The sequence below is a fragment of the Limulus polyphemus genome, unplaced genomic scaffold (genome assembly GCF_000517525.1).
Source record: "Limulus polyphemus unplaced genomic scaffold, Limulus_polyphemus-2.1.2 Scaffold6804, whole genome shotgun sequence".
NCBI lineage: Eukaryota > Metazoa > Arthropoda > Merostomata > Xiphosura > Limulidae > Limulus > Limulus polyphemus.
The window spans coordinates 23,323-42,995 of record NW_013672414.1 but is presented as its reverse complement, the minus strand read 5'-3'; the positions used below and the strand labels follow the sequence as shown (position 1 = coordinate 42,995).

General features: G+C 31.6%; 3 protein-coding genes across 3 annotated transcripts in view; 1 reads left to right on the top strand and 2 right to left on the bottom strand.

Annotated features, from left to right (window-relative positions):
- LOC106474086 (nucleolar protein 9-like) overlaps window positions 1-5,900 on the bottom strand; it is a gene marked incomplete at its 3' end in the record, with an annotated part of 8,890 nt that extends 2,990 nt beyond the window's left edge. Inside the window, exons 1-3 of the mRNA XM_013934774.2 lie at window positions 5,522-5,900; window positions 3,204-3,433; window positions 1,142-1,418 (exon numbers count right to left, since the gene is read on the bottom strand). Coding sequence (XP_013790228.2) covers window positions 1,142-1,418; window positions 3,204-3,433; window positions 5,522-5,810 — 796 coding nt within the window. The remainder of the gene's footprint in view (window positions 1-1,141; window positions 1,419-3,203; window positions 3,434-5,521) is intronic.
- A 3,668-nt stretch (window positions 5,901-9,568) lies between these two features.
- On the bottom strand, window positions 9,569-12,642 carry LOC106474085 (centromere protein J-like). Its single transcript, XM_022402465.1, has 2 exons — window positions 11,772-12,642; window positions 9,569-11,707 (listed from the first exon to the last, which is right to left on the bottom strand). The coding sequence occupies exons 1-2, from the start codon at window positions 12,630-12,632 to the stop codon at window positions 9,569-9,571; spliced, it is 3,000 nt and encodes a 999-aa protein (XP_022258173.1). The 5' UTR covers window positions 12,633-12,642.
- Window positions 12,643-12,844: 202 nt separating this feature from the next.
- Window positions 12,845-19,673, top strand: part of LOC106474084 (nucleolar protein 6-like) — a 25,682-nt gene continuing 18,853 nt past the window's right edge. The window contains exons 1-6 of the mRNA XM_022402466.1: window positions 12,845-12,908; window positions 14,683-14,762; window positions 15,487-15,729; window positions 17,166-17,282; window positions 17,885-18,067; window positions 18,690-18,858. Coding sequence (XP_022258174.1) covers window positions 14,691-14,762; window positions 15,487-15,729; window positions 17,166-17,282; window positions 17,885-18,067; window positions 18,690-18,858 — 784 coding nt within the window. The 5' untranslated portion in view covers window positions 12,845-12,908; window positions 14,683-14,690. The remainder of the gene's footprint in view (window positions 12,909-14,682; window positions 14,763-15,486; window positions 15,730-17,165; window positions 17,283-17,884; window positions 18,068-18,689; window positions 18,859-19,673) is intronic.

The following is a 19,673-nucleotide window of genomic DNA, read 5'->3' as shown; positions in this document are numbered from 1 at the left end:
CACACACTGTAGAATCTGAACATTAGGTACTCTGTGTACTAAACAATACACCATGTTAACACACACTGTAGAATCTGAACACTAGGTACTCTGTGTACTAAACAATACACCATGTTAACACACACTGTAGAATCTGAACACTAGGTACTCTGTGTACTAAACAATACACCATGTTAACACACTGAACACTAGGTACTCTGTGTACTAAACAATACACGATGTTAACACACACTGTATTTCAATCACATACAATATATTTATGAAAACTTTTTAAGTGACCCATTAGAATAAATAAAACTCAAACTGGTATACATCCTATAGACAAACTTCAACATTATCACTGTGTAACACTTTAATTTCTCTTCCTTTTTTTTTTTAAATACACAAACAAGTTAATAATATCTACACGATTCAGGTTTATTCCAATATTCTCAATAGAATGTTCATATAAGTTCCTTTATCTTAGGAAGGACATTGACTGGTTGGTGAAGGTTCTGAGAAATGTTGTTAAGATAATCCTGAGGATGGATTGCCATACAAAGTCAGGTTGAGGGCTCTCACAGAGGAAGGTTACTGGGATGATTCTAGGGATGGAAGGGTTGCTGTATGAAGTCAGGTTGAAAGTTCAACTTTGATCTCTTGAGAAAAAAAGGATCAAATGAGATTTAATTGAATTCTGAGGTCAACATATCAATAAGTCAAGTTTAAGATTTGGAAAGGTCAGACACATCTCTAGCTTAGTTTTTTATTTTTTCAATTTATTTCCAAGTCTATGGAACCAATTGCCATCCATGATTGTAGAACCTACAGCTGTACACAAGTTTCAGAAAAGAGCTGATGAATATGTAGAGGATCAGGGAGGTTGGGATTGAAGGTATCCTGTTGAAAGTATAATGTTGCCATTCATGATTGTAGAACCTACAAGTTTCAGAAAAGAGCTGATGAATATGTAGAGGATCAGGGAGGTTGGGATTGAAGGTATCCTTGATGGTAATAAAACAATGAATGACTAATAACATGAATATATATAAATTACACACATTACAGGAAACTGTCATAATTATTAAAACTATTGTTGAGAAGATCTGGATAATAAATCATTAACTGGGGTTATTATATTTTGATGTTTAAAATTTCTCACCTTTTAAAGTATGTTGTAAGTATTTCTTCTTCTTCTTACTTTGTTTCTCACACCTTGCAATATTTTCTGGTACCCGATATCCAGCGACTGCCTCGAGAAGTGTACGTAGAATATAGCATGCATAAATGTCCGTTATAAACTCATCCATGTTGTTCAAACAAAATTTGCAAAGCTTAATGATCCAGTTAATAATGGTTCCACTTTTATCTTCTTCGGCAGTTGGTTCCTCGTCATCATCTCGTTTATTTGTCGACTCTTCACTTTCGTGGTGAAATTTCTATAATAATGTTTTAATAAAAATTTTACGAGGCTCAGTATTGAAAACAATTTTCTACAGAACATCTTCACTAAGTAAAGGTGCGACTTAGACCAGGTTTCTTCAGTGAAAATAGTTAAGTTCGCTAAAAGAAGTGATTTATAATATACAGTTTAAATGCATATTTTAAGGTATAACCATACCTATCTATTCGGCCTTTTCTGGCTTATCATTTTATGGTTTTCCTCAGTCAACGTATAATAAAGGTAAGTTGATACAACTTAAAATTATTTAGCACAATTAACTTAAATATACGAACCTTTATTTGAAACAATAGAATAAAAAAAGACTCGTTCATCAGTGATGATGTTGTAAACGACAGAATGAAACCAAAGTTAAAATAAAACTAAAAATTATTGTACACATCATTTTCAATTATAGTTAGTGCATTATAAATAACTGTTGTTTAAACCAAAGTTCCTATTTAGATCAGATCTTAATAATAATACAAAATCAAAATAATGCACAAATGAATAAGAGAATTAACAAAAGATAAAATTGATTAGTTTTGACAGTTTGAACTAAGAATTATAAACTTAGCCTGTTGTAACTAGTTGGGTTTCTTTATAGTTTCTTAATTACTTAATAATTTTGTATTATTTTATATTTTGTTAATTGTATAACAATTATTCTGTGGTATTATTATCTTTCTTTTATGGGTTTGCACAAAGTAGTTATTTAAATAAAACAAAAAATTAATCCTGTAAATAATATGTTAAATCTAATATACTATTTTAACTGAGAGTACGTAATGTCATAAAGCAAAATCTCATCATGATTATTACAGTATGTTATCAATATTTTCATCTGTAATCTCATCATGATTATTACAGTATGTTATCAATATTTTCATCTGTAATCTCATCATGATTATTACAGTATGTTATCAATATTTTCATCTGTAATCCCATCATGATTATTACAGTATGTTATCAATATTTTCATCTGTATTCTCATCATGATTATTACAGTATATTATCAATATTTTCATCTATAATCTCGTAATGATTATTACAGTATGTTATCAATATTTTCATCTGTATTCTCATCATGATTATTACAGTATGTTATCAATATTTTCATCTGTAATCCCAATAAATCACACAGTTCAAACCAGTTTAGGAGATGAGGGTTAGTTCTAAGTTCATATATTAAGTCAACAAATGCAAAATAATTCTCATAATACAACAATATTATATATATATTAAATAAAAATAATAAATATCAAAATTTTTAACCAATACTGTTAATGAATCTAACATTACAGAAATTTGTTTCAAAATGTTATGCAAACCCACATAAGGATTATCTATATGTATTCTAACGAGAAAGATGGCAGCTAGTCAACAGCACTCGCTGTAAACTCTTGGAATACTCATCGGAAAGTAGGATTTGACTGTCACCCTTATAATGCATCTATGACACTAAAGTGTTGAGAGCATTTTTCTGGGAACAGATCACGAACTAAGTCCTTGAATTTAGTCTGGGAATGCCAACTACTAGGTTCCATTAAAAAAAAACACAACTTTACTTACAAGACACATAAACAGTATTAGTTAGCTTCATGTACTGTTACTGATTAAATGTCCTTGGAAGGTGTGACAACCGTAGACAAAGTTTACTCTAACAGACCAATGAAATCCTAATAAATCACTCCAATAGTGTAGCTTCCAATTAGACTAGTTTCAGTTTCTTTTAATAAATATACAACATGGCCACTAGTATATTACGCTATAATGCACAAACCTGTATGTGTTGAACTCCTGCAGTAACTAAAGACTGTACAACATGACTGGCAAAGTGATGAGTGCACACAAGACGCAAGTCAGAGCCAAAAGCTTCCATGAACCTCACGATGACTTCCTCAGAACAACCAAGTTTCAATAAAAGCTCCATACAAAAACTGCCAAGTTTGCTTCGAGAAAGCATGACTTCTTTCCCTTCCGTCTGTTCAGAAACATTCTCCACAAAAATTTCTGAAAAGATGAATACGAGTGAATTAAAATTTAGATAGATATGTATCTCTTTCTGCACTGTAAGCTATACTACTTTAAGTATTTAGTTTAACAACTGGACTATGAGGTCTAGACTCTGAAATACAATGAACAAGATGAACTGTTTGGTAACAATTCTGATGATTCTGTGCAGGAATATACATGGCACACCCTCTCACGATTTTATTGGATTAAATATATAACAAAACTTAATACTGTATATGAACAATATCAGATATTTTGTTATTTATTACACCATTAAATATAAAAGTTAATTTTACTATTCCTTACGGGATTGAGACATCACACTCAGCTACAAATTAATTTCAAAACAGTTGGTAGAGCACTCGTTTGACTGGCATATCTCGGTGGAAGCTATAGCACTCGCTGGCATGTCCCGAGCCTGCAACTCTACCATACTAGCTTTTCATACATGTGATCAATTGTAAATGTACTAATGAAGTTGCAATAAAATGTCAAATGCTTTCTGAAAACCCAGAAATATAAAACTGCATACCCTTATCCCCACCTACATAAACAATTACCTCTTCAATGAACATCAAAATATTAGTAAGGCAAGATTTTTTCTTTAGTGAAACCATGTTGAGTATATGCAAGAACATTTTAAACTTTGGCTGCTCTTCTAAGTACAACACTTCATCCAATACCTTAGTCGTCTGTGGATGATTTGGTGCTCCAACATTACATATATTTCCTCATCGTTTGTGGATGATTTGGTGCTCCAACATTACATATATTTCCTCATCGTCTGTGGATGATTTGGTGCTCCAACATTACATATATTTCCTCATCGTCTGTGGATGATTTGGTGCTCCAACATTACATATATTTCCTCATTTTGGGCTTGAACCAGAGACCTGTCGTACATGAGTGCTATAGCTTCCACCGAGACATGCCAGCAAGTGGTGTAACTTCCACCGAGACATGCCAGCGAGTGGTGTAACCTCCACCGAGACATGCCAGCGAGTGGTGTAACCTCCACCGAGACATGCCAGCGGGTGGAGTAACTTCCACCGAGACAGTGCTGTAACTCGCAGAAAGTAAGAAATGTTACAAACATCACATACACAATACAGAAAAAGTAGCAAATACAGTTACAGTTTAGGTGTTTATTTGCTTCAACCATAACTATAATCAATTAAGCTGAACAAATTTCAATTAAAATTAATAATGAAAAATCATAATGAAAATTTTTTTTATTACTATGATAGTTGCAATAATCCAAAACTGTATTAATTTCAATTAATTCTTTTTCAAATTTGGTTAATTGATAATTTTACATGACAATGACCAAAGTAATTAATTATTTTAATTAACAGACTTAATTACCTAGCTTTAACAGTGTACTATGACAACTGCATTATATACATACATACATACATAAAAGATCAACTCTTATATATAGTTTAGAATGATTTGGGGTTAGAGGTGCTAACTGGTCAAAGAGCTTTGGAAGGGACATTTCTTTCCCTCCCCTTCTTCATGGCATAAATACAAAACCAACATTACAAACTTAAGTTAAAAAAGATCACATTTAAGTTCAAAACATTTGTATCAACACCATTTATTAGGCCTACAATTATGTTGATACAAAATAAAAACATAAGAAACTTAAACAGAAATTAAAATTACAATAAAAAGGACATGAAAGCAAATCATGTATTAGAATCATTATGAAACAAGCAAAAGCACCCATCCCCAGTGACGGGAAAAGTTTAAGTTAATCTATCAGTTGAAATTATTTCCTGGACCCTAAAAAGGTTAATTGTGTTGCACTCTTGGTTTCACTCAGAGCCAAATTTCAGAGCATTATTTCAGGCTTCAGCCTCACCACTGGTGTTAACACAGCCAATCAATGTAACACGTAACACATATCAGTGTCCATGATTATTAACATTAAGCTGGTAAAGTGGTATTGTAATAATAGTATAAGTACTATAGGTAGAACAGAAATGGAAAATAGAATATAGCAATAATACTTGAATTTTGAAAAGACTAAACCTTACACAGTGTTACACTTACAGTATTAATTAGAAAATAAAGACATGCCTTTTTCTTCTTCATTGTCAAATCCTGACTTTACTCTTTCAAACACTCTCGTAAAATACCTTAAACTTTCATCGTCAAGTCTTTCATCACTTGCATAGATCGGTATAAACTTATCACTTGTATGATGTACATTAGGGCTAGGTCTGTGACCAATTCGATTAGGATAATTTTCGTTTCGAAAAATATGACTATTTTTTGTGCCACTTTTACTATAATTCCATCGATCAACATTGTCATTATTGTAATTTTGTTTTACATGTTTTTTCTTCTGATTAAAATATCGAGCCATACCTAAGTTATTTTTATAAACATACCTTGTTCTACTATTCAATTAATACTTGTTCAGAACGCGAGAAATATACCGTTTGCACACGTGCCTTCACTAAAGACAAGATTAAATTTTGTCAACAAGTGCCCAAAAACGTAAGGAAATGTTTATATGACAATCTATTATAATTTATTTAACTAAAAATATAAATGTTTAAATTATAATTTATATGCAAACGGTCTCTTTCAAATATAAATTAGCTAAGAATACTATTGACAAACACGTTTCCTTTCAACATAACAAGTAAAGAGCATATATATATATATATAAATTATAAGGCTGGTGGATCTGTCCGAAGGGCTATGATCTTATCGTCTTCTTTTTTTGAATTTTATTGTGATTATGTTACACGATTATTATATGTTTCTACATCAATACTTCTATATAACTTAAAGACATTAAAATATATTGTATGTCACAATAATTCCTAGACCCTTTATTATATCAAGTTTATCTTGGCGATCACTATAAATATTTAATCTTCAAAATTTAAACTTTTAAGAAAACTGTTGCTCTTAAGTCGGCCCGTACTTTATAAATTGTAATTAATTTTCCTGTCTTAATTTGTACCTATATTCTGTTTTTTACTGAAACATTTCCAAGGTTTCTTCAATTTACAATCGTAAACCAAAGCGTATGTTTTTCTTAAAAGCAAACAAAATAAAAGTTCAGTTTCTATTGAAAAATAGAAAGAAATAGTTACATAACTATACGATATTTCAGAATTCGGTTAAAAAAGATAAAAAAAAAGGCTTATGACTTTGTTTGTTTTACCACGAAGCTGCACAATGTAGGAACTACGCTCTGCCACCACAGGAAATCGAATCCCGGGAGCTTATGAGATACAACTGGCCAATAATTTTAAAATAGGATTCAAGTGTTAGAGCAAAGCAAAATGGTTCCTTCGGAGAATTCTGGTGGCAAGGACTGTGAAATGATGGCTTTTAAATGTTATATTCTGCCCATACTAGAGAAGATGTTCCTAATCCTGTGCATTCTTTGGAAATGATCCGAATCAGAACAAAGGTCGGCCAACATAATGGACACATCTCACCATTTTAACTCCAAGCTTTCGTGTCTCCAAAAGAGTAAACTGTAGCCATACGGTAACTTAACTGGGCACTAAATCATTCTGTATCATTGAATTTGTGCATATACCAGTAATACAATATCTTATATGGAAAAGGTTTTAAAAATTCCAAATTGAAAAGAACTATCAGATTTCCAGAGAGGCACGGTTGTAAGTGAACGTCTAGCTGGATTCTCAGTAGCACAAACATCTAATGTATTCCGAGGAACAGTGTCAAAAGTGGTATCAGCAAGGATATAAAAACTAAAATCACACCAGCAGTAAAAAAATATAGTTTAAAGATCGTGACTAACGAGCATTATCGCAAGTGGTAAGATAAAAACAATGTTAAGTGTGTGTGCAGAAGTTAACACTGACTACAACAGTATGTTAACATGATTTATCATTAGAGGACCAGGTTATATTTGATCCCAGATACAACTAATAATTTGGGCTGTACGGTCCAGACCTAGCTGTGTTCATGTACCATTTCTTGTGAATGGTATACTTATGCACTATGTTTGTGTAGAAAATGTTGTATTTTAAACTCCATCTAACAACGGTAAATTATATTGAAATGAATGAATTCATTATTATTATGTGAACTGGACTTATTTTTATCTAACAGAACCGGCCCCATGATATGATTTGTTATATTTTACATAAAATTATTAAGTCATAATAATAAGCTATTTAGTAGCATTCTCGAGTAGTTATTAACAGGACAACTACAAACTGTAATATTTTTATGTGCTTTATTCATTAACATCGTAAGAAAAACTCAGTTATAGATTGTTTTAGTTTAAATAAAAATACTTCATTAAATATGTTTATTACTTTTAACGGTACCACAAGTCAGAGTTACGTTTAACAAAAGCTCATTTTTCCAAGCAGTTTATTGGTCATAAAAATAAAACTGAACCTTGGACTAATAACTTTCAAAACAGTTTCTAAATACATTTATATATTATACGATTAAAAGTATTTGCATATGTACAATTTACAAATCAAAACAGAACAGTATATATACATATTTATATAAATGTGCTTTGGTTTTAATTATCTAAGTCAGTCTACAATAAATAACATTTCTGTACTTGTCCGTTATTACTAATCACACGCAGATAAAGTACTCAATACAACTTGACATAATAAATTTTGAAAGTACGTAATAACGATTTTTTTTTCTTTAAAATGTTTTGCCGATATGTAAAATTAGACAAAGTCGTGCAATTGAAAAAGAGGACTAAAGCACTTTGAAAATGACATTTCTAACAGTTACATTAACAGCCTTTATTTTAGTAACTTAATATAACCCTGTTTTTGACAGTATCAGTTGTGTGTTCTGAGGATTTGTTTGTCACCGTGCAGTTTGTTGCTTAGCAACATCTGCTTAACTTATTAATCTGAACAATTCTTAATCCATTGTTTATATAACGGTAAGATAACCCATATGATTGGAAGTGAAAATCGTTACTTGTAAGGGTTTATAATCCAATTAAGAAATTTGGGCTTGAGTTATGAATTTATAAATATTGACTGCATATTGTACATATGCTGTATAATGTATTTTGTATATATATATATATCTGGTTAATGCTGGACAGAATATCAAAGAATGAACAAATGGTATTAGCGAGACTTTTGCTCAGTTTTGCTCTCTGCCTTCATCAAAGAAAATGAAGGCAGATTGTTTAGCAAGTCATTCGGTATCAACTGACTTTAATCGTTGATAGAACTGGTTTTAAGGAAGGTTCTGAAGAAAACTGGACACCAGATGGCACAATAGTTAAACTGTCTAGTGATGGTATTGAGACACTACATTTTCCTAACGGACAGAAGGAAATTCATACTCCTGATTATAAGAGACGGGAGTACCCTGATGGCACTGTGAAAACAGTCTACGCAGATGGTCACCAGGAGACTAGGTATTCCAGTGGAAGACTTCGCATTAAAGACAAAAATGGGAAAGTAATAATTGATGAAAAATTTAACAAAGACTTTATAACTATGGCCGATCCATTACAGTCTTGAATTTCCTACAGTTTGACTAGATAGTATGTGGTGTTCAAAATCATACTTGTGACCTTTGAAATGTTTTAGGAGATGTGGTTGTGTATGCAAAGAAAAAGTGTCATATATATTTTGAAAATTTTAAACATATCTTGTATTAGACGGCTATACTTGTACCTCAAACCTGTAAATTGTATTAAGATAATTAAATCATAATCAAACCTGATTAGAAGAAACCCACTTGGTAAAGTTTTGATGCACTACTAAAATATAACTGAAAAATGTTGTTAACTATTTATTTTTTAGAAAAAAATTCAACTTAGAGTTAAGGAAATTGTATGAGCTATATATTACATTTTGATTTGCACTTCGGAGAGAGAGAGATAGTTTTTGCATCTGGGACTGTCAAACACATCAGTGCAGATGGAAAAACTGTCACCGTGAAGTTTTATAATGGTGACAAGAAGGAAATGCTACACGACCACTCCGTGGTTTACTATTACGCAGACTCGGGAATCAAGCAGACCACTCATCCTGATGGTTTAGAAATAATTGAATTCCCAGGTGGACAGATGGAGAAACATTACAGTGATGGGATGAAAAATATAACTTTCCCAGATGGTTCTGTAAGAGTTATTTATCCCCTCGGAAGGACTCTTTCAATTCTGTCATGATGAGGTACCTCCTCGACAGAAGGCTCGTCGCTACTACCCGTTTCACCGACACAAACATCTGGTTTCAAACAAAACCGTACTTTTCCTTTTGACTTCTGCAGATCTAAAGTGCCTAATTTCTTTAAATGATTTTCAACATCATTGCTATTCACATTTTCTTGACCGTTAACATCTTTGGAATGAATTGAAATAACAGCTGGGCAAACTTTACTTTCACCGTCAATCTTTTCTCTACCACTCTCACCATGTTCCTCATTATTATAATCAACAACAGAAGGTTCACTGGGTATCGGAGAATTTTCTAGAGAACATTCAAGATCTTCAAAGCGTAACTCTTTAATATGATCATTCTTAGGCTTCACACTTGAATTTTTAAGCACGCTGTCTTTCGGTTGACCTTCAGGTAGAACATTCTTTTTTGTTGCTCGTTGCTTTTCAAAACTTAGCCACCTTGGTGGTTTTTTCTTCTTCTCGTACATTTTTAGCTTGGCGAGTAAGTCCAACCTCTCATTTTCTAGATACTTGACCTCGTCACGTAAACTATCTTTTTCCTTTTCCACAGAACGAAGCTGAGCTCGTAAACTGCTCTTTTCGGCAGACCACTTCTTCTCCTGCTGTGTTAGTTCTTTTTCTAATTGTTTAACTCTCGTTTTTAACTCTCTTGTTTCTTCTCTCTCTTTTCTTTCAGGAAAGTCTTTCTTGACTCTCTGATAGTGTTCAAACGCATCCCTTTCTCGTTTCAGCTTTTTCTTCTCTTCAACTAACTCTTCTTGTATTTTCTGTTTTTCTTGTTCTTTAAATATTTCAAACTTGTTTTTCTCTCTCTCTAGAACACGCAGTTGTTCTTCTCGTTGTTTTCTTAGAAGATTTAATGCATCATTTTCTTTTTGGAAAACCTGAATTTCATCCTCTAATTCTCGTAACTTGTCTCGAAGGAGTTGCTGACTGACAAATCCGGTGTTGTTAAAGCTGTTATTTTCGTTTCTGCATCTTTTACACGTCTGTTCATTTGAGTTAACATCAGACTTCTCATTTAATATATTCTTTTGTGATTCGTTCTCTTTGTTTGAATTATCCTCAGTATTATTTGAACAAGCAATATTAATCTCTGACTGATTATCATCACTGATAACATCATTAGCATATTCCTGTATACTATCTTCCACGATCTTGCTTTCTCCATCATCACATTTCCAACTTTTATCATCTTGGAAAAAAACAGGTGTTCCAGCACTTTTATCAATATTTTTTTTTTCCTGTTGTTCATTGTTTCCAAGAACATCATATTCAGGAACTGATATTTCTGGAACAAAGTCTCGTTCTTGGAAAAAATTAACTTTGTGGTTATTTGGTGCAAAATGAACGGAAACATTGTTTACAGATTCTGTATCCTTATCAACCAGAGTGTGATCACCGTCGATGATCTCATCATTGTCAGATTCCACTTCAGAAAAGCTGTGGTATGGTGAATTCAAAACACCAAGTTTGTCTTCTATGTAGTTCTTTCTTTTTTTCAGTTTTCTCAAAAGAGCAGTTATATCTGTACCTAAACTACTGCTTTTTTGGCAATCATAAATATCAGAGGTTTCTTGGCTATTACTACTGTCGTCAAAATCCAAAAACTGTACACTGGAAGACTTTCTGCTATTTTTAAGCTCAATTCCTTTTTCTGTCTGTTTGGATAATGGTGATGATTGTTGAAGTGGCTTATTGATCATTTCTTGATACATCGATGATTCACTGTTTAAAGAAGTGTTGTGTGTTACCTGTTCAAGAATCTCAAACTCTGCGAGTTCTTCGACTTCTTTCTTTTGTTTTACTTCCACATCTTCTATTTTTCTAGAAAACGAGGATTTTTCTGTACAGTCATCTGAAAAGTCAGAATTACAGTCAGAGTCGTACTTTATTTTTACAGAGCTTACTGGTATCGAACGGTCGTGTTCCTCGAGGTTTTTCATGTTTTCTTCTAAATCACAAAATCTGTGAAGAACATTTTCCATTTCAAGATTATATTCAGAGTTCAGTGGGATCATTCCATTGTCTTCATTGTTTATGTTAGGAACTAAGGGAGGATGTATTCCTTGAGAAGGCAACGGCTGAAGCTTCAGTTTTGTAATTAGTTTTAGCTTATTTTTGGAAAATGAATCTTTTTTAACTAAATATTCAGTAATTTTTTTTTTTTTCAACTATTCCAAGAACTTCTGAACTAGTCTTCTGTTGACACTGCTGATATTTGGCTAGACCCGCACCTTTCCGTAAAAAAGGTTTTTTTGGCTTTTCAACATATTTTCTTGAATTACTTGTTTCTTCGTGTAAATGATGCTTTAAGAGATCTTCAAATGTTTTAATCCCTCCAACAATTCCAGGGTTTACAGGCCTTTCTTCGGTAGACAGAAATGCACTCCCTGGTTTATCTTCTTTTTTATACAACATTTCTGAATGTTTCATCACTTTGTTAACTGAATCTGAAATAGGATGATTTTGTGATACATTTTTATTTATTAAATCATTGGGAATTAAATCTCGGTTTTCTTTCTTGTTCAGTTGAACAACTGAATCTATAGTTTCACCATCAGGATTTTTCTCAAGCTTACTTTCTGAAAACTTTCTGCACGTTTTTCTTTTCATATGTTCTACAGATTTTGATTTATTTTTAACTTGCTGACTAAATTTACAGGACGCACTACTTTCAACTTCAATAATTCCAAGATCATTAGCATTACCTTCTGTTTGTGAGCCTAGTTTAAAATCGCTGACACTAGCAGTGCTATTACTATTACTAGTGTTAGGTGTTAACATTCCACGTACACGATTTTGTTCCTCATTCAGTTTTTGCCACTGTTGTTTTTGCATTTTACGAAGCTTTTCTTGTTGCTTTTCCTGCCATATCCTTAACTGTTGAAGTTTTTCATGTAACATCAACGGAGAATTCAACGTTTCACCAAGTGAGATATTTTCATTGCTGTTGTTAGCAATACCACTAGGCTTAACATTAAAATTATATAAATTAGCTTGAACTTCTGACATTTTAAACTTATTGATTTCTAATCTGAAAAAGGATTTCTTTGTAACTTAGTATAATACTGATTAAAAAAAAAGCTAGTTGAGGTTTTGAAACTAACGTACGCTTCTATACCCGAAATAACGAAATGAATACAGAAACAAACCATCATCATCAGTTTAATACTACCGCCATTACAGAAGCGCCATCTACTAACACCACTCATGGATTCCGGTAGATGGCGCTTGATGATCGACATCCACGTGCAGGCATTGTGAATTTTTATTGACGTAGGAAGTAAGGTATTTATAATTAAGTGATAAGATTTTTAACATTTACATTTTAACAATATACTTTGATTAGTTTATTTCTTAGACGAATAAAGTTAGGAATGAGGATATAACTCAACGTGATAGTAGTAATATTAATTTGTTCTCATAACTTTATGTTTGAGCTTATAACTTAACTACTAATACTAATAGGCAAGTGTAACAAATTTCAAAAAGTAAGATACGAATTCTATACAAAATTAAGTCCATTGTTGAATGTTAATTATTACTGCATCAAGCTCACATAGTGTATGGACACAGATTACAAATTACTTGATTGTTTTTGCAACCTATTTGACTTTGTGAAAACCTAGCATATACCTTAAATGTTAACCTTACATCAGGTGGGCAACAGTCTGTGTTGATGTTGGATGAGAAAACTGAAGTACAAGAAAGAGACTTGAAAGCAAAAACAAACATTTCTGTATTAAAGAAACCCTACTGCATGTGGTGCCTCCATAAAGTCATGTAAAAGGTGTAATATCTTAAACTAAGATTTCCTGTGAATAAATACCAAAACATTGGTAACTCTTTGGACTGTTTCAGTATATACCTGTAATCACTTCTGAATCTTATTTTAGCTAAAATACTAGCAGTCTTTTTTTACAATTTCTATTGCAATAAAATAAACAACAAGTGTCTCAAAGCAGAACTATGAAGTTCCCGATCTTGTATTTTCTATCTCTAACTCAACATCTTTTCATTTCCAGACTTTTTGGCTTTTTCTATAATTTCTTTTAAAATGTTATGCGTTACACAACATTTACTACTTTCGCCTCAAGATACAAATTTCTTAAGAAAATAAAAATGTTGATGAGGCATGTAGACTATTTGTAAGACTTTTCATAATATCATTTATTAAGTCCCAATTTTTGATATGTTTTTTCACATAATTTCAGACATCATCAGCTTGTTAACAACACGAGTTAAACTAATAGGCTTATAATTTATCATATCTTTCCAAACTTTTTTTTTACAATCAGTGACCATACTAGCAATCTTTCCAGAGGTTTTCCTAGTGTGCAGTAGATCACAAATTGTGTACCTGTATTTAGGATTATAATATTCCATTCTAGAGTTGATAAATAAATGTATTTACTAGAATATTCTTCTCATTTTTTGGATCATTTGTTGCTAGGCCTGTATATATGAGGTGCAATAAGGCATCACGTATTAAAAAATGAAGTTCAAATATAATTGTCAAGTTGAAAAAGTCCTTAGGAAAAGCTCTTTCAATTATTAGGAATTTTCCACCATTTCTTTAGTAATCTTCTTCAAAGTTTAAACTTCCTTGAGACCAAGGGCTTTACCTTAACAACAGTTTGTCAGAATTGGATTTTCTTTTAACACATAATCAAAATCGGCTCTCCTGCCAGTTATCTCCTAACCAGAAATAACTTTCCGGGCAACACAGAATCAGCTTTTCTGCCAACAGATATAGCTATACAGAAAACTCGTCTTTACCTTTATATAATTGACCAGGTAATGAATCTTTGTTAGTGAGAAAATTATTGGACACTCTAGTCATGTTACTTTCTTTCTGAAAACTTCAAGTTTCACTACCTGGATGGATGTAACGCAGAAAAAGCAAAGTTAAGTCTTATTTTAAAGATGTTAATGAAATGAAAAGTTTTCTTGTTTCACTTGTATGGAAATGCTACAAAATTATTTTTTTTCACAGATTTATGTTTTATTATAAGTTATTTTCCCACAGATTTATGTTTTATTATAAGTTATTTTTCCACAGTCTTAATCATGAAGAGGAAAAGAAATGAACCGATGAAAATAGGCAGTGACAACGATTTTGAAAAAGCTGAGAAGAATGGAGTAAGTTTTCAAATTTTACATGTGGTGAACAAAAAGGCTTAGTGGTCATTGAAATGAAAAATAATATTTATGTATATTTTACCTTTCACATTACTTTTGTACTTGTTTTAAGTAGTTTTATAAGTTGGAGAATTCATTTTACCCCAGAAGGATTTTATTTTTATTACACACACAACTTTATGTGAACTTTGATATGACCTTTGTTTAGTTGAATATTCAAACGGTATTTTCATAAACATAAATTATTCATTGAAGAGAATCATTTATATAATGTACAAATACTATTGATTGTTAATAACATTAAGTTTAAGCCTTTTTTTTCAGCCATGGGAGTAGTGTTGTTTTTCATTATTTAAAGCAAATATACGAATGCTTATGAAACAAAAAGTGGGTAAAAATAACTGTGGCCAAAAAAATCAATTGTCTATAAGAAAAATCAACAAACACATATTTCCAGTTAATATATATAATTCACTATTTCTTCAAATAAACCATTCTACAAGTCACTGGCTGTTAGGGAGAACCAATCCTGTTGAAGATCAAACCTGCATTAAGCTTCCAAGGCAAAATTGTGAGTTCCATAAAGGTTTGAGAATTAGTAATTTTATTTTAAATACTTTGAGTCAGATCTTGTAGCTATTCTTTGCAATTTTTTTAATTCAATCATATTTTTTCTGGTCTGTTAGAAAATTTTGTAAAGCTCTTCTGATTAATTTTGTGCCAGGAGACAGATGCCAGTGAAGATGATAGTGAATATTTAGAAGATGAAGATGTTAAAGAAATACTGGAGGAAGATGGTCAGGTTTCAAACTCTCTGGAAGATTCTCGCTTTGAAGAAAGTACTAAACCACCCAAGAAATTAGGAAAACTGAGCAAAGATGAGCTTTTTAAACCACCATCCAGGGATGAACTTAACAACCTGAAAGAAGCTGAAACATTATTTCATTCTAGTCTTTTTAAGATGCAGGTAAGAAGGACTCCTTAAGCTAATTTACATTTATAGTACTAAACGTGTACATAAAAGCATAGAACTTTGACATTTGAGTGAAGACGTAATTTTCAAGTAGGCTTATTTACATTCATCTTTTCAAAGAATTGAAGTCAAAAACTCCTTGTGTAATGAATAAGTAATGTTTAAAGTTGCATATTAGATATTGAATCCTTGTGTAATGAACAAGTAATGTTTGAAGTTGGATGTTAGATATTGAATCCTTGTGTAATGAATAAGTAATGTTTGAAGTTGGATGTTAGATATTGAATCCTTGTGTACATGGACATGAAAGTTTTGGTCATGTGGAATATCCATTAATTTAATACATCTCAAACCATAACACTAAAGACAACAAGGATCCATTTGATCATCCAAGAGTGACCTTATACATCTACCCCTGAAAAAAGTGAATTTAAATCTTACCATTTTTTTTTTCTGGTAAAGTGCTGATAGCAACTTGTTACACAGGTCAATCACTCTGTTAGAAAACTATCTGAACTGTAGCCTTGCCTGTCTTTTTCCAAATTTTAAACTTATGTCCTGTTATTCTGTGGTCACCAAAATACAACACAAAGAAATTGTAAACCTTTATCTCATTCATTTCCTGGATAATCTTGGAAACTTTACTCGTTTTTTTCTCAATAATGAGAAGTGAATATTTTTATAAAGACAACATTACATACATAAGGTGACCAGTCCTGTTTTTGAATTACCTGTCCTGCCATCTTCCAGACACTTTAGGGGACACGAAAATGTCCCACTTTGGGAGATAATGAACTTAACAACGAATTGGCAAAAAAAAAGAGAGAAACCCTGCGCACAATTAACAACAGTTGGTGGCAGTTATGGTGATTGATAGCTAAAGGCCCTCATTAAAGCAAGAATTGATTTTTTTTTGCCATTGAGCAAATTTGTCGGCTAGTTTGGTCAGTTGAGAGAAATATCAAGTAACAATTTTTTGAAAATAATTTACTTTTAAGTACAGAAAGGAAAGGATTCTTGAAGTGCGGTAAATGAAATGATACGTTCAGATGACTCGTTACTGGTTTTTTGTGTTATAGTTTGTATTCATATAGGACTGAGGTTTACGTTTGATTCTTAGATAATTAATGTGTTCGTAATAGAGTAAATGTTAGTAGTTTATATATGACTAGATAAAAATTATATATACCAATTTTGGGTTAAAATGTTAATTTTATCTAGTCATATATAAACTACATTATATATACCAATTTTGGGTTAAAATGTTAAGCAGTTAGTCCTGCATTAACTTATACATTATTTATACGACTTCACATTCCCTGTTTTGTATTGATAAAGTTAGGTTTAATCACACCATATTTTATGATTATATAATTCTCTATTAATCCTGAAATACTGTGCTTGGTAAATTCTGTCTGAATGATTTGTAGACTGAGGAACTGCTCAAAGAAGTAAAAGTTAAACCAAAACTGAAGAAAAAGTTTGAACCATGGCTTCATGCTCTTAAGGAATATCTTTCTCATCTGAAAGAGGAGCCAGCATATGAGGTAAGATTTTTCTTTTCACATTTGGTTTAATGCACATGTTTGGTGTTTTAAATACTGATGTGTGTGTTGTTATTGTATTATTTTTATACAAACTTATAGAATCAAACTATTCATGTTAAACAAATTAACACAAATACAGAAGTTTTCTTATTTCATAATCTTAGTTCTGTAATTGCATTTTGCTGAACATTTGATTCATTCTGATGAATAAGGTGAGTGTTCCGTGCTTCAAAAAAACCCAACTGTAATAAGAAATAATAAAATTATCAAGAATTTAAGGAAAATTACAATTCTGTAGCCAATCTCTTTATGAATGCCTTTGTCAAAGTGTTTTAAAATATGAATAATATTCAGCACCAATTTTATATGGTTTTAAAATAAATATGGGATTCTCCAGCATGACATCTTGTGTTTTGATGAGTTTATAAGTGGAAAGGTATTAAAAGCTATAAAATGAAATGGTAAGAAAAAAGTTCCAAATGTGGAATTTTTCTGAACTGTATTTTTATTTTTCAATATATTTTATTAAATTGTATATACCTTAAGCAACATATCTGTAATTCACGTTCTGTAAATTTATTAATTTAACAATTATTCTCTAGCTGAGTGATTTGTCCTGGCTAAAAAAGAAGAATGTCAAAGTTCCTTTAGTTTGGGAACCACAAGAAGCAAAGGGAAAGTTTTGTTTTTTGCCTCCTTCCAATATCAGAATAGTGGGAAGTTATTTACTAGACTTGGTATGCAGACCAAATGTGACAATTGATGTAGCTGTTGAAATTCCAAAGGTAAGGTTCACGAAATACAGAAAAAAGATTTATCTTCTTCCAGATATCATTTTAACTTATGTAAGGGCTCTTTTTTCAGTCCTAAAATTAATTGGTGAGTAAAAAAAAATGTGTGTAAAGAAACATTGAACTAGTAAATGTAAATTCTATGAAATTTGACTTAAGGCTACTTCATTGTAACAAATGGGATTTAAGCCTACTTCATCGTAACTAATGGGATTTAAGCCTACTTCATCGTAACTAATGGGATTTCACATATTCAGTAAATATTGAAAACTTTAATTTTTCTTCATAAAAAAAAAGAAGTTAATTCTAAATGTGACTTCAATTTTTAATCTATTAGAAACAAGAGTTTATGAAAGAGTAGAACTGGTTTTGAATATGATTCCACAAATAGCGGGTGATATCGCATTTAAACTCATGTGCTTGGTCAGTATTTGTAGACTCGTATTATGGTTTACAGAGATTTGTACTTTTATTTGCATATGGTTACAGATACTAAAGCTGGAAAAGTTATTGTGACATCAAACTATTTTCCAGTTTTTCTAAAAGAATGTTTATTGTTAGGGACTTTTAAGAAAAAAAAAATTAGTGAAAACGTTTATTGCTCTGATGTTTTCAGGAAATGCTTCAACATGGGGATTTTCTTAATCACCGATATTGTCGTAAAAGAGCTCTCTACCTAGCCATTTTAGCTTCAACATTGAAGAAGAGTGAATTAGTAAAAGAGGTTTCGTTTACATACAGTCATGGCGACCCAAGAAAACCATCTTTGCTTATCACTCCAATGGGTTTGTAAAACAATTCTCTAGCTATATAATAAGGAAACAATTTTGATTAGGATTTTTAATCCTATTGTGAGGAATAAATAAAGACCTTTTTTTTTATACTGTATTACATTTAATTATGAAATATGCATGTGTGTGTGTGTATAAAATGATTAACTTACATTACATGGCATAATATTTAATATCGATCTTCAAAACATACATTAAAAATTGTTGAAATTTTGTTTTGACTGTTCAGAGCTTTCTAAAATAAAGATACGAGATTAAAAGTTTTTAAGGTGTATTTATCAACACAAATATATCTCTTGAAAGCAAGTATGTTGAAAAGTCTTAAAGCTTCTACCAATTGTAAAAGAAAAACAATGGAATATCTGTCTTTTTGTTTATTGAACCTATGTGAACTTTTGATGAACTTCAATCTGATAAATGGAGAACTTAAGTAGAAGTAGTGTAAGTTTAGTTACGCTTACGTAGATACTATGAGAACTTAAACAACAACAGTATAAGTATGTTTGAATTTTGGTGGGTGAAATGAAAACATATACAATAATTGTAGAATGAAATTATCTTGATATTCTTACATTTTATTACATACTTTTCTGACCATGTGTAACAACCGTATTCGTAGTTGGTTACTATAAGAATCTAGCCGTATCTCCTGTGTTTCTGACCATCTGTAACAACCGTATTCGTAGTTGGTTACTATAAGAATCTAGCCGTATCTCCTGTGTAACAACCGTATTCGTAGTTGGTTACTATAAGAATCTAGCCTTATCTCCTGTGTTTCTTACCATGTGTAACAACCGTATTCGTAGTTG